This window comes from Herpailurus yagouaroundi, unplaced genomic scaffold (assembly GCF_014898765.1).
Source record: "Herpailurus yagouaroundi ecotype Mexico unplaced genomic scaffold, PumYag 162, whole genome shotgun sequence".
NCBI lineage: Eukaryota > Metazoa > Chordata > Mammalia > Carnivora > Felidae > Herpailurus > Herpailurus yagouaroundi.
The window spans coordinates 68,068,511-68,084,412 of NW_024412403.1; the positions used below are offsets into that span (position 1 = coordinate 68,068,511).

General features: G+C 39.2%; 1 protein-coding gene and 1 long non-coding RNA gene across 7 annotated transcripts in view; one reads left to right on the forward strand and one right to left on the reverse strand.

The window, feature by feature from the left end:
* GOLGB1 (golgin B1) overlaps window positions 1-15,902 on the reverse strand; it is an 88,348-nt gene that overhangs the window by 2,548 nt on the left and 69,898 nt on the right. For 4 of the 6 annotated variants that reach the window (XM_040484644.1, XM_040484643.1, XM_040484641.1 and 1 more), the window contains 6 exons: window positions 12,781-12,959; window positions 5,920-6,085; window positions 5,581-5,718; window positions 2,604-2,747; window positions 1,730-1,827; window positions 1,075-1,209 (listed from right to left, as the gene is read on the reverse strand). In XM_040484644.1, coding sequence (XP_040340578.1) covers window positions 1,075-1,209; window positions 1,730-1,827; window positions 2,604-2,747; window positions 5,581-5,718; window positions 5,920-6,085; window positions 12,781-12,959 — 860 coding nt within the window. Of the gene's footprint in view, window positions 1-1,074; window positions 1,210-1,729; window positions 1,828-2,603; window positions 2,748-5,580; window positions 5,719-5,919; window positions 6,086-12,780; window positions 12,960-14,050; window positions 14,098-15,902 lie in introns of those variants that run through there. The other 2 variants (XM_040484645.1, XM_040484646.1) reach the window with 2 other exon arrangements.
* Window positions 11-15,808, forward strand: LOC121036310 (uncharacterized). The gene is made up of 3 exons (XR_005793309.1): window positions 11-81; window positions 5,361-5,456; window positions 15,464-15,808. It is a non-coding gene; the product is annotated as an uncharacterized LOC121036310 (long non-coding RNA).

Sequence of the window (15,902 nt, forward strand, 5' to 3'; positions counted from 1 at the left end):
CTCTCATTGCAGGTCACCGAATTTTCTCCTGGAAAGAAAGAATATTTTAATCTGATTTGTGAGTCTGGAAGGAGAAACTGAGTGAGTACAGTCTAGCTCCATCATGCCAGTTTTCCTCTGAGAGTCAGGCTGACTGCACAGTACACCTTCTGTGTCTGTTCCTCCAGATGATAAGCTTTTCAGGGACAGCCCTGACCTGGAACAGCAAAGTCTGGCACTATGCAGGTCAGTATGTCAGCTTCTGTAGGCTAGGCCGAGGAAAAATGAAATGTTTGTAAATATTGGTGAACTAAACAGCATTGGCTGCTTTTTTTTTTTTTTTTCAACATTTATTTATTTTTGGGACAGAGAGAGACAGAGCATGAACGGGGGAGGGGCAGAGAGAGAGGGAGACACAGAATCGGAAACAGGGTCCAGGCTCTGAGCCATCCGCCCAGAGCCCGACGCGGGGCTCGAACTCACGGACCGCGAGATCGTGACCTGGCTGAAGTCGGACGCTCAACCGACTGAGCCCCCCAGGCGCCCCGTGCATTGGCTGCTTTTAAATAACAAGTCCACTGGGGGTGCGTGGGTGGCTCAGTTTGCTAAGCGTCCAACTCTTGATTTCAACTCAGGTCATGATCTCATGGTTTGTGGGTTCGGGGCCCCGCATTGGGCTCCATGCTGGCAGTGCAGAGCCTGCTTGGGATTCTCTCTCTCCCTTTCTCTGCTCCTCTCCCACTCACTCACTCTTTCTCAAAATAAATTTCTTTAAAAAGAAATAACAAGTGCGCTTAGTTCCACATACACTACACAGTACATGTGAAAGAAGCTCTAACATGGCAGAGTGTGGGGCCTAGGCAGGCTGCACTTGATCAGCTGCCTACATCTGCATTCTGCATCAGAGCCGAAGAGGACACTGTGGAAGGGCTAAGCTTAGACTAATGTAGCTTATCTCGACCCCAAACTTCACTGCAGCACCCATCTCAAGATGGGATTAGATCCTAATTATTCCCAAGTCTGGCCACTGAAGTGTACCCAGTGTAATCAGAAAAGATGAGAAGTGAACAGAGGTTATCTCCCTCAGTCCTTTACCGCCGGATCTGCTCCTCAGCCACAGAAAGGGCAGTCTCAGCAGCCACTCTTTGGTCTCGTTCTTCTTCCAGCAGCTTCCGCAATTCGCTCATCTCTCGTTTAGTGTTGCACAGCTGCTGCTGGGCTTCAGAAAAGCTTCAAAATAAAAGGACATCAAACAGCATCAGTAGGCGCAGAACATAGTTGCTGACACAAGGGATTCAAAGCCTTCGTAAGACTATAAAGCAGGAAAATGTATAGACGTTTATACAAACAAAAAATAGGAAGGGGAAAAGATTTTTTTAAAAAAAGAACATTTTAAAAGTGTAGCTGTTGAAATGAGTTGCAGAGAATGCCTTAGAGATTTTAGAGATTGACTGCATATCTTTCATTTGAATACCACAGGATTAGTGGTGTGTGTGTGTGTGTGTGTGTGTGTGTGTGTGTGTGTGTGTGCGCGCGTGCGCACAAGTGTGCGCGCAGGTGTGCTCCCATTGCCTGACAAACTTTCAACTTTACAAATTTGTTATTATAGTTGGTACAATTTAATCCTCACACCAATCCGGTGAGGCTGATAAGTCATATTAAACCCATACTCTGGGCTCCAGTTCCATCTAGATGACTGTCCATTTCTGTACACTAGTGTGTGCACCAGGGTTGAGGGCTGCTCCCCTACCTGAGCTGTGGCTCCCTCAGTTCCTCAGGATCACTCTTCCTGTGAGCTCCATTCTTTTCCTGGGGAGCTCCTGGAGCAACATCTATATTCAGTGGCCCCTAGAAGAAGAATAAATTTAGTAATTCAGAGATGAAAGCACTTAAGAAACCGCTTGGGCAAAATGAGAACTCACTGAACACCAGAGAGAATGAGACACCCTGGAGAAGAACACTCCTCTTGTCGTTCTCTTCAAGTACAGAGTCAGAAGTGAGAATCTTCTGCTCTAAGAGATTAATCTCCTACCTGAAACTCTTGATTAGATTAGATTTTCTCCCACATAATCATTTTTTAATCTCTCTTAAAATTTTAAAGGCTTACCGCTGAAATCTGCTTTTTTTCTAGTGGAGGCTCATGGATTTTCCAAAAGCTACTCTGATCCTTCCATTGTTCGACTACTCCCAAACCTTCTCCTCCTTCCCTGTCCTATTCATCTCCATGCTAATTCTCACTACCTCCCAGCTTCAACAGTACACACCGCTAGGCTGTGTCACCAGCCCCACCTATTTTGTTTCTCAGGGCCAAATCTTCCTACAGCTTTCTTATTTCTTGAAGCCAAATCCAGTCTTAGTGACAGAGTTAAAGCCTCAGTCATCAGTTTCCCACTCACTTTTTGATTTCTCTCCCACCATCTCACTGATCTTTGTCCTTCTAATCCCTTCACTCTTTAATTTTTCTAGGCCTTATTCCCATCTCAGCGAATGCTCTCCTCTCTTCCATCACACCTAATTAATCTTCAGCCTGAGGCACCAGCCTCTCCCATGCTGCTCTTTATGCTTTCCCATTTGCACTCAATTTTGTAACACTTTTCCCAGCCTCTCGCCGCCTTCCAGCTCACCGCTTGCAGCTCCTGGACCTGCTTCTCCAAGACTGCGCAGTGATTAAAAAGGTCAGTGTAGTGCTGCTGGTTCTCACGAAGACTCTGACTGGTATCGCTGAGCTGTATTGAAAGGGTATTTTTCTCTTCGAGTAGTTGAGAGAACTGCAACAGTGGAGAGGGGAAGGACTGTTTCACAAGAAGCAGTGCTTAGGAAGACTCTTGGAGTTTCAAGGATCTAATTTTTTTTAATCCAAGACCTTTATTTCAATAATAGTAACAAGAGCATTGTGTGTTCCTTCAAACTGAGAAAACTCAGAATTTTTCAACTGAAAAAGGAAAATAATTTTGGAGAAGTGGTAGGAAACTATTTGTGGTGCCTAGTACATTGACTGGGAAACCAGAAAGCAGAAACCCACAAGCAATCTGATAGTACAAACTATTCCAGGTATGTAAAGGAGAAAGATAGCAGGTTGGGTCCAAGATGAAATAACTCACAAATGACTATAATCCTTAAAAGTCGATAAGAGATAGAGCTGTCACCTAAAAATTCACACAACCACAGTACTGGGCAGATTCCTCAATGCTGCAGAGAGTTACAAGTTGTCAAGAAGGTAGAAAAAGAAATTATCATGGGTGGTAGGTGGGAGACACAGAAGAAATCCTAAATTTCTATGTACATGTAAGAAACTATACTGGGAGCACAGACTCTCACAGGTGGAAATATTTCAGTCACTCAAAGCAGGACCTTCCTTTACTACCTAAGAGGTAGTTATTCAGTCTTTCCTTGAACATGTCCAGTGTCAGGGGTGCTCACCACCTGACAGAGCAGCCCACGCCAGTTTTTACCAGGTCAAAAACCAGAAAATTATTTTTTCTATTGAATGAAAAATTTACCCATTGTAGCTCCTACGATGACTTGAATTCAATCCCCTGGAACTACAATTCTAATTCCTCACTTGCAGGCTTGTCAGGTTTCAAGTTTTAGTTATGATTAACACCTAGAAATATTAACAATCAGAGATACTTCTCCAAAGTCCCTGCTGTAGGACTGTATGCATTATGTGAAGGGAAACCAGTGTACCTGGACGCATGTTCAATCTTTCCCTGAGTATTCCTTTTGTAATTATTCTGAGTTAGTACTTGTGTGAAAAAGTGGACTCAATGTTCAAAGAGAAGATAAACTTTTCTAGAGATACTCTGGCTGGATGGGAAGGACATTTGATACAGAAAACTAGAATAAGAAATCCACATGGTATAACAAAAATATTTGCATAGCCAAAATAAAAATCACAACAAATAACCTTACCTCTGAAAAGCAAGTTTACAAAGTAATTTTTATTTTTTTTATTTTCTATTTTATTTTTCATCTATGTAATTTAAATTTAATTTTTTTAATGTCTATTTATTTTTTGAGAGACAGAGCACAAAGGGGGCAGGGGCAGAGAGAGAGGCAGACACAGAATCCGAAGTAGGCTCCAGGCTCCGAACTGTCAGCACAGAGCCCGATGTAGGGCCTAAACCCAGGAACCATGAGTTCATGACCTGAGCCGAAATCGGACACTCAACTGACTGAGTCACCCAGGCGCCCCGACAAAGTACTTTTTAAAGTATCATCTGATTTGAGAGAGGTAGAGGAATGATTTCTGTCCCCGTTCATAAATGACAAACAAGAGACGATCAGTGACATGCCCAACAACATGTAGCTAATAGATGACAGACCAGGACTCAAGTATGGTTCTTGATTCCAAGTCTAAGGTCTCCCTACTGCATGATGGCATCCCATCTGTGGGTTCAGCAAGGGAAGTGAACCAGGTTATGGTTTTTTGGGGGGAGTATGACAAGTGAGCAAAGAAAAGGATATAAACGTTTGAGAAGCAATACTAATTTGAAGACAGGGGTAGACATGATTACTGGGTACAATGATAACTACTGGGTTCTGAGACAGAGTATTATAGTCTCCTAACAAACAAAAATTAATTTTCCTGGCAACAGTGAACAGTTCAAACTGTACAAAAACAAACAAACAAACAAACAAACACCTCTCAATATTGAAAAAGATGTAAAAAGGCTGAAAGAAAAGGCTTCCAAGAATAATTTTCTTCCAAGAATAATCTTGCCTTGGTGAGGGGCACCTGGGTGGCTTGGTCGATTGGGCATCCGACTTCAGCTCAGGTCATGATCTCACAGTTCGTGGGTTCTAGCCCCACGTCAGGCTCTGTGCTGACAGCTTGGAGCCTGGAGCCTGCTTCAGATTCTGTGTCTCCCTCTCTCTCTCTGCCCCTCCCCTGTTCATACTCTGTCTCATTCTCTTTCAAAACTGAATAAACGTTAAAAAAACATTAAAAAAAAAAAAATCTTGCCTTGGCGAGATTGGCTCTAGGGACCAGATGGCAAAGTGGCTCTTCCCTACAGAAACACATCCTATATATTCCAGCATGCTTCCTTAGAGTGTCTAGAATGGCATGGCTGGGGTTTGGGGAAAATCTGGCTTCTTTAGTTCCAGAATGTTAGACACCAGTGAAGAAGCCTACAAATGGAGTGGAACAAAGAGCAGCCCTCTCACCTCTATCCCTGCTATCTAATCACATCTGAAAAGCTTCCTCCTGGAGACATTTTCCTGATGCACATTGATGGGAAACAGAGAGGAAGGTGTTGGAGGATTTGTGGGGAGTTACCTCAATATTACTAACAAGGGATACAGATGGGGAGAGAATGCTGGGGAGCAAACCTTCCTAAAAGAGTTGGATTTTTTTATTTTTTATTCTTATTGAATAGATTTCACCAATCATTCCCAAGGACACTCCAAGGATGAGGAAGTGGATATGGTCCCATATCTGTGCTTTGGGGGGAGCAACCCAGGCTCCAAGAAAGGTAAATCTTCTGCGCCCTAAGATATGCTATAGCTAAAACCCAGGCTTAATCAGTTCCTACTTACGACCTTGCTTCTGGTCATGGAACTAAGAAATTGAATTTTAGTCTAGTAGGAAACACTTACCTTACTGTTTAGTTGCTGAATTCTCAATTCCTTTTGGTGAATTTCCTTTAAGCTGTCATTGAGCTGAGTCCTAAGAAGTTCTGTCTCATAAACTAGATTTTGTGATCCATCTAGGGATGCCAATGTCTCTGGGGATGCCTGCCAGGATACAAACACTGATGAAATTCCCTCCCAATGCTGTTTATGCTTAATTCCTTCCCTCAGTAAATTCTGTCCACTTCATAGGATGTCACAAGACAGCTTGTCCAAGAGTGGTAGATGGGCACTTGGCTTGCAGGAAGCTGATTCTTCCTGGGTGATGGTTATCTCTAAGTAGCAATCAGCACTGAAATTACTCACCTGTCTTTGGTACTGTACTTTGAGGGCCTCAGTAGGGGAGGAAGGAGATCTCAATTCCCTTATAAGATTCTGCAGATGACTGAGCTGCTGATCTTTATCTGAGATAGCCATAAGGTACTGTTCCTTCATTCTCTTCTCCTGGGTTTCCCAGGAGCTCTTCTCCACCCTACAAAACACATGAAATGATCATAGGCAAAAAATACTTGTGAGACAAGGATGAATAATTACATATTCAAAACAGTAGCATGGGTTGTAGAGATGTAGTAAATATGTAACCAAATTGAAATTTATATTATAAATTGAACTGTACAGCAAGATGATGAAGCTGAAGTTGAAAAGAATTTCAACTGGCAAGACCAAGGATGATTTTATAGAAAAACATTCCAGGTTCCAGGAACATACTGAACAAAAGGCACAAAAATGAACACACACACACACACACACACACACACACACACACACACACTGAATTTGGAAGTGGAGTAGCATGTAAAGTGGATAGGGTAGGAATGAGGATGGAGAAGTGAGGTTGGATCATGTGGGGCACTGAGTGCATGCTAAATAAAGCTTACTTTATAAGCAATGGGAAACTACTGTAATTCTTCAGAAAGGTAGTGCCAGATGCAGTCTAATGTCATAGCGACAAAAATACAACTGTAGAGTCTTGCAGGAACTGGGTTCAAATGCTGGCTCTATCATAAACTAGGCATCAGACCCTGAGTAAAGTTTCTTAATCTCTCTGAGTTTCACTGGTGAAATGGGAATACATATCTATTCCTGAAGATTATTCTGAGGATCGAATGAGACACTGTATGCCATGCACCAGACACAGAGCCTGCCACATCATAATCACCCAACAAATATGAGCTGCTGATATTTTTATTCCCTAAACTTAGCCAAGAGGAAGGCTTCTTTCTGATCCCAGCTAATTTTTTGTAGTACTAGCAAAAACTGCGTCTCTGTCATATTCTTTAGTTCTACTTCTCTCTGTACTGTCTAGAAGAACTCATTAGAATTCTAATCAAATTTCTTCAGTGTCTCTTCACTTTAAATAATGCCCATGTCTCTATTTGTCCCAATAATACAAGATTTTGTTTGAATTGAATCTTTTTTTTTGTCTTTCACTTTAGAAAAAAGGTACAATGGTCCCTTCTTTTCTAAATGGCAAATACCTGTTATGAAATAATACTGCTTTGCTAAGAAGTGAGTTGGAATACAGTCAAAATTTTTTCAAAAAGGCAGAGCCAAAACTTAGAAACTAAAATGAAATTTTATTACAAGGTCACTATATGTAAAAGACACGGGAACTTTCAACACTTTCTTTGATATTTGTGAAAAAAATGAGAGAGAACAATTTAAGAGCGTAATGCAGAAGAAAGACCATAATCTTCCATAAAAATCTTCAAGCTGCCATTTTTCTGGAAGGTGGTGATGGCATGGAAAGAGACGCTCAAAGGAGAATAGGGCCTAAGAAACAAAGCCGATTATTCATGTAACTCAGCCATTACAGGGTTATACCTCACTTACCCCTTATGTAAGAGAGCACAGGAACCAGAGCAGAATGAGCAAACCAGTAGCTACAAGGGGAAGAGAAAGGTTATGGTATAAATCCAGGCTCTCCTAATAAGCCAACCCTGAGGCTAACAGAGGTTTAAACAAGATGTTCCAGCCTTTTCATATTTGAAAAGCTAATTTCCCCCAAGTATATCAAGAGCAAAAGACAGAGAGCCCTGAAGATATTCAGCTAAAAAAACCTGGTCCTAAAGTCAGGGAATCAAACCTGTGTCTTCATTTTCTTCTTCCTTCTAAATGTGAAGTAAAATATCTTCCTTTCCTCCCCCCAATTTACTCACATTCACTTGAGATATAATTTTACTTTTCTTCAAAATTGCTCAACTGTGGAAGGTCAAGAGAGAAAGGCTAAGAGAAAGGTACATGGGGACAGAATGAGGGGGAAAAAAAAATCAACAGACCAGAAATCATTTTTTTCTCTTCTTTAAGATTCAACTCTATAAGGAAAGTATCCTTTTAGAATGCCCTTTCAGGAAATTTAAAAGGGAAGAGGTGTCTACAGAAAATAAGCCTTTAGAGCTTTGCAGCTCTTAAGTTTATACTGGTAACTGGACACTTAATATATTTGTAGTTCCAGGTGACCTGGAGATAATATGGGAGCATCAATTTGATGTCTCCCATATGGTTCCAATCATCTTTGGAGATCCCTAAATTCAAAGGTCAGTTTTACTATGCATTTGGAAAAAGATACACCGAGATCCTGATCTCTTGATAATGCACTGGTTCTAAAAGACTCTAACAGAATAAACTCAGGGTAGCTATTCCCTGGGCAGGGAATGAGTGGGGGGAGATAAAGCTGAAACGGAGCAATTCATTTTTTCTCTTGAGATTCAACTCCAGAAAGAATAAACAGAAGAAATTTGTGTTCCCAGAGAGCAAAAATTCAATTTTTTTTTACCTTTGCAATCATCATTTGGTTAAAAATGTGTACTTTTATTATTTGGAGAGGCTATCAACTCCATGAAATAGGTTATATATATGTTCACTTACAAGAAAGTCAATAAGATGTTAAATATGAAAACCTTTTAGATGTAAGTTTACTGTGCAAAATTTAAATTACCAAGTTCTACAAAGCTCTGTAAAGCTGGCTTAAGGTTTATTTTGAAATGCCACGTTAGCAAAATGTATGTTATCTAGGATCGGTGAAGGAACAAATCTCTTGTGTCTGCACATTAAGAGCTGCCTTAGGGCCATTCCAACAATACTTTTATTATATTGCTAACTGCCACGATGGTAGCCCCTCTGTAAGTTGGATAGGAATCTAGACTCCACCTGTATTCTCTGTATTCACTTGCCGATAGCAGCAGGTGAGACAAAACAGGTGCTGCACGATTAGCAGTACTTTCCAACACGGAGATTCTTCTTTTAGTACCAAACTTTGAAAGTTTTGGATTTGAAACAGCAATAAAGTTCCAACAGTGAGGTTGCAACAACAGGATTTGTTTTTACATACTGTTAAGCATTTCTTCTTTACCTTTCTTTTTGGATCAAATTTGTTAGAAACACTGAATTTAAAAACCAGCCAGAAGTACAGTTCTTATTATATTTTTTTCTGCTCTAATAGTACCATATAACACTATTATTCATCTTTAAAAGAAAAGGGCTTGGATTTCTGGATACAGACAAGAGGGAGTGGACGCATATCTCCTTATTTCCCCCACTAAGTATAGATAAAAACCCTGGGAATTATGTATAAAAACAAACACAGGAAGACCCAGAAACATGGAGAGAAGAAATTGGACCAACTAGGGACCCCAGGACATGAGAAATGACACAGCATTGAATTTGCTGGTTTTTCTTTTTGAATTTTATATATCCCAAACTGGGTGAAGAAGGATCCAACAATCTAGAAACACCAGTGAGTACCAAGTAAAGTTTGCTCCCACTTGCCAAAAGCCTAGTGAGGCAAATATTAAAGATAGTAATCACTCTATTCTAGGTGAACATCATGGAAAAACCACAGCACCTCCACCCCAAATCAACAAAATCCTAGTGGAAAGAGCAGACTTATATCTTTGCCTAGAGATAACTAGGTGTAATTCACCCTCCTTGCTGGGTGGTGTCAGAAAAGGCCAAAGTACCCTGGACTATCACCACTACCCAGTGGAAAAGAGGTGACTCTGACTGCCCCCACCTACACCCCACTATAGTGTCAATGTAGACAACATGTGGGGTCTAGACATCTACCTCTACCCATAACAAGGTAACAAAGCAGAGGTAGTATCAGAGACAGGTTCCCTGTCCCTATGCAGGTAGTATCAGAAGAGGTCAACAGAAAGTTTGGACTTTGGACTTCTGGACCAGGGGTAACAAGAGGAGTAGATGTCTACCTATTCAACCACCTTCCTGCAATGTCAGTAGGGACTGAATGAGGAACCTTTATTTCCCCCCACTGTCCAGTGATAATGAAATGCCTCTCTCCAAAACCTGCCACCCCCAATGGTATCAATGGAGTCCATGTATGGACCCTGGACTTGTATTCTCACCTAACAATACTGATGTACTACTCCCCACCAAGTGCAGTGTCAATGAAGTACAAATGGGGAACCTGGGCAGCTGTCTCTTCCTGGCAGTATCAAGGCACCTCTTCTCCTGGGGTAACAATGAAGGCTGAGCAGACAGCCCACTGGGCTGCACCCTCCATCTAGCAGTGGAAGCCTACTCAAGCAGAGAATTTAAATAAGATTGAGAGTCATATCATCTCCAAGATGTTCAAGATACAACTGAAAATCACTCATCATACTAAGAACAGGGAAGTTATGACTTGTCTGAGAAAAGAAAATTAACAGATGACAACACTGAAATGACACAGATGTTGAATTAAATGTATAGAATTATATAAGGATTTTAAAGCAGCCACCACAAAAATGCTTAGACAAGCAATTACTAACACACTGGAAACAAATGAAAATACAGAATGCTTCACATTTCTCCAAAGAAAATATTCAGATGGGCAACAAACACATGAAAAGATGCTCAGCATCATAATCTTCAGAGAAAGGCAAATCAAAACCACAATAAGGTATCACCTCACAGCAGTCAGAATGGCTATTATCATAAAGACAAGAAATAGTTAAGTATTGGTGAGGATGTGGAGAAAAAGGAAACTTCATGTACTGTTACTGGGAATATAAACTGGTACAGCCACTATATGAAACAGTACAAAGGTTCCTCAAAAAATTAAAAACACAATACCATACAACCCAGTAACTCCACTTCTAGGTATTTTCCAAAAGAAAACAAAAACACTAATTCAAAAAGATATATGCATCCTTATGTTTACTGCAGCATTATTTACAACTGCAAAGATATAGAAGCAACTCAAGTGTCCATTGCCGGATGAATGGGTAAAGAAGATCTGGTACACACACACACACACACACACACACACACACACACACACACACAGGAATATTACTGAACTAAAAAGAGAAGGAAATTTTGTCATTCACAACAACATGGATGGACCTAGAGGGTATTATGCTAAATGAAGTAAGTCAGACAGAAAATGAGACAAACACCATATGATTTCACCTATATGTGGAATCTGAAAAACAACAAACAAAAAAATGGACTCATAAATACAGAGAACAAACCAGTGATTGCCAGAGGGGAGGGGGAGGAGGAGGGATGGCAAAATAGGTGAGAGGATTAAGAGGCAGAAACTACCAGTTATAAAACAAATAAGTCACAGGAATGAAAAGTTCAGCACAGGAAATATAATCAATAATATTGTAATAACCTTGTATGGTGACAGATGGTAACTACACTTATCACAGTGAGCACTGCATAATGTATATAATTGTTGAATCACTATGTTGTACAGCTGAAAGTAATGTAACATTGTATGTCAATTATACTTCACTTAAAAAAAGAGAAAACCTCAGCAAAGAAATAGAAGATACAAAGAAGACTGAAATCTTAGAACTGAAAAATATAATATCCAAAACAAAAGCTAATAACTCAATGGATTCAACAGCAGAATAGAAGTGACGAAGAAAAAAAGTCAAGAATCAGTGAATATGAAGCTAGAACAACTGAAATTACTGAATTTGCAAATAGAGAAAAATAATCATTAAATTGGATTTCATCAAAATTAAAAAGACATTGAGAAGAATGAGAAGATAAGCTGCAGACTAGGAGAAAATATTTGCAAGCCACATATCTGATAAGGAACTTGTACCTAAAACATATAAAGAACGCTCAAAACTCAACAGTAAAAAAAAAATTAACAACCCAAATAAAAAATGGACAGAACACATGAACAGACATTTCATTAAAAAGGACATATGCATGTCAAATAAGCCACAAAAAAATTTTCAACATTATTAGCCATTATGCAAATTAAAACCACACTGGGATAGCATGGCGTATCTACTAAAAAACTATGATACAGTCACAATATCAAATGCTGACAAGAATACAGCATTCAATATTGAAACTAGATCATTCATATATTGCTGCTAGGAATATAAAATAGTACAGTCATTCTGGAATATAGTTTTATAATTTCTTAAAAAACTAAACAGACACTTACCATACAACCTAGCATTTGCACTCCTGGACAAACATTTCAGAGAAATGAAAACTTATTTTCCACATAAAAACCTATACACAAATGGTTATAGCAGCTTTATTAATAACACATAAAAATGAGAAGCAACACTCACATGTGAATGGTTAAAGCAGTATATTCATACCATGGAATACTATTCATCAATAAAAAGAATGAACTATTGATACACAATGTTGATGGACCTCAAAGGCATTTATGATATGTGAATAAAGCTGATTTCAAAAGGTTACATACTGTAGGATTCCACTTAAAATGATGTATGTTTAACTAACTGGAATTTAAATAAAAACTTTTAAAAAATTCTCAAAATGGCAAAATGATAGAGGTGGAGAACAGATTAGTGGTTGCCAGAGTAGGATATTGGCATGGGAGGGTGAGGAAGTGACTATTTTCAGTGATGATTACATTTATTTACACATATGATAAAGTTGCACAGAACTATGCACACATACCACACACAAACATATGTAAGTGAACATAAAATTGATGAAATCTGAAAAAGGTCTATGACTCACACCCATGTCATTTCCTAATTTGGGTATACTATAGTAATGTAAGATAGTACCATTAGAGGAAACTGGGTGAAAGGTATACAGGAGCTCTCTGTATTATTTTTGTAACTTCTTATAAAACTATATTTTATAATAAAAAGCTAAAAAAAAACAAAAAAGAAAACTAAAAGAAAAACAGTCAAAAAGCAGGGATTATCATACCTGAGCTGATGCAGCTCATGTTGCCAGGAGAGATTTTCCTGCCTTAGCTCTTCTTGCATAATCTGAAAATTTTTTGTCTTATCTTGATACTCCTGAAGTTGAGCCTTCAGTGGACGTAACTCAGTGATTTCTTGGTTAATCTGTAAGTATTGCTGCTGCAGATTCTTCAATTCCTTCAGCTTTAACCAAAGGGAAAGTAACAGGGTGATTCATCACATCTCATTCACCCAGCTGTAAGTCATCAGCAGCTCCCTGCTAAGTCAGTCAGACACCACGACAGACTATCAGCACCTAACAGGTTCACTGACATATATTTGCAACATGAATCTCTAAAATGGTGAAATATAGGCAGCCAGGCTGGTGGGCATCACCCCATAGAGCTGCCATCAAGGCTATAGGGCCTGACCATTCCTGCAACTTGTACCCCAGCCTCCTGCTCCTGAGGTCCCCAGTTGATTCTAGATCTACAACCTGGACATAGGACAGACCTAGAGGACCTACAGTTTCTTTATGGGTGGTACCTCCCCAGAACAAGAAATGTAAAGATGGATTGACTTTCTATTTAGCCCTGTGCCCTGCTTAGGCTTTTAAACTTTCTAACATGGATATCAACCTTAACTCTAGCTTAGCTAATGTTGACTGTGAAAAGAAGGCAGTGATGCCCAGGCCCAGGGATTAATAAGAGTACTAAGGCTTTGAGGGTCCAACGTCCCGCCCACATAGGTTGTGTGACCCTATGCACATTCCTCACACCCTCTAAGCCTTAATTTCCCTTACCTATAAAATTTCCCTTACCTTCCTTATAGTACTTCTCATTAGATTATGAGAATTAACTAACGAAATTAATGGTGGTAGTGGTGATGGTTATGGTGGTGATGGTAATAATGATGATGGTCATATAATGATGGTGGACTTGCCTTTAATTAACAAAACTCTCTACCTACATTCCAGATATATCTTCAAATTATTTATCCCCAGTACTCTTTAAAAGATGGTAGTAAGAAATAATGTCAGGACACCTGGGCTAAAAGGGTGCCCTTGAACACATGTCTCTTTCACCCACTCTTAGAAACATCATTAAAGGTACAATAAAGGCATCATTTTATAAGCATAAAACACAAGAACAGGAAGAACAAGAGAGGAGTCAGCAACAACAAAATTAATTTTGGAAGCTGAAAAGCAGATGCGTAAGTGGTAACTGACTTAACAGATCTGGGAAAGCCAAATCTTAAGCTGGCAGTAAGGAAAGCCAAGAACCAATGGAACTTACTCTGTAGAATCTTCAAAAGGCTCAGGAATTAACAGCACCAGGTACCTCTGGAAAAGATAGTGATGGGGGTAGGGAGAAGGTGGTGGCTGAAATAAGGAGAATTAGATGAAAGCTGCTTAAAAAACAATTACATCCCTAAATACTCCTCTTAGTTCCATACCTTTTGTTAACTCTAACAGACAACTAGAGTGTTATTCTTTGGAGAAGGTAAAAGAAGTGTCTCTGGGCCATCAAATACCAGGCACAACTGAAGGGAAAAGTACTGCTCTAAAACAAGGGTGATTGAGTCAATGTATGCCTTCTGAATGCTTGAAGTCTTTCCCCTACTCAGCTTGGACAATGCTGGCACCCAGGCCTTTATCATCCATGAGGGAAATGAGAAGTCTTCTCTAGAAAATCTGACCAGCCCAAGAGGAACTAAAGATACAACATGGAAACTACCCACAAAAAGTTCAGCAAGATCACCCTGCAATCACCAACCTCACAGTTGGTAAGCCCAATCCACAAGCTTTTTAGACCTTACCCTTAAACATGAAGAGTAATTCAAGGATTAACCCCCGTCTGAAGAATGGATATCATTACGTCTGGGATGAAAAGAACTAAAAGAAAAGTAATTCAGAAGAGATTAGCAGGAGGAAGAATATAATACACTTGAAGAATTAACAGAGAATATTGGAAATTAGAAACATTAGAGCAGAAATAAAAAATAAAGAAAAATTCATTATAAGAAAACATCAAAGAACAAAATTACCACCCCTATTCTTGGAGAAATAAGTTAAGAACATCTATCTATGTGACAAGAAAAAGAAAAAAAAAAGAAATACTTAGAAATTAGGAACATGATCATAAAAATGAAAACCTCAATATAAGGTTCTAAGGATAAAAGTGAGAAAGTCTTCCCAAAGTATAGCAAAAAGAATAGAAAGGAAAATTATAGAACCAATCCAGAAGGTCCTACATCTAAATAACAGGCTTTTCAGAAAAAAAGGCAACAGAGAAAAAGGATGGGGAAAATGGTAAAACCGAATTCAAAAGAATCTCCCAAAATTGATGAGTATGACTTCTTGGATTCAAAGGACTAGAGAAAATGATGAATAAAAATAGATCCACATCAAAGTACATTATCATGAAATTTCAGAATACATGACTAAAAACTCTATACATTTCCAAAAAGAAATGAGAGAGACAAAAAGAAAAGGAGATAAACAAATAGATTATAGATAAAGGATCAGCAATCAGAACATTAGACTCCTGAACCACAATGTAATATAAAAGGCAATAGACCAATGTCTTCACAATTTTGATGGGGAATTATTTTCAGCCTAGAATTCTATAGCCAGCCAAACTATCAATCAAGTATGAGAGATAAAAAGACATTTTCAATAAATTTACCTCCCCTGTATCTTTTCTTAGGGAGCTACCAAATGATTTCTTCCAACAAAATGAAGACACAAAACCAAGACAAGGAAGACCTGGAATACAAGAAACAGGAGATCTAATACAAGAAACAGGTGAAGGGAGATATCCTAGGATGAAAACTAGGAGTGGTTCATGTAAGAGCAAGAAAAAAAAACTCCAGAATTTTCTTCATAAATGCAAAACTGATAGGAATAAACACCTTAAGAGGATATGTGGATAAATGGCAGTAAACCTAGAGGTAAATTATATTGATAAATACAAAGAAAACTAGTAACAACAAAAATACAGCTATTAACTTTAAGGGGGAAAAAAGATGCTGAGGAAAATAAAAGTAACATATCTCAGCTCTTATTTGTAGTCATAAAAATGTAAACACTGGGGCGCCTGGGTGGCTCAGTCGGTTAAGTGGCCGACTTCAGGTCAGGTCATGATC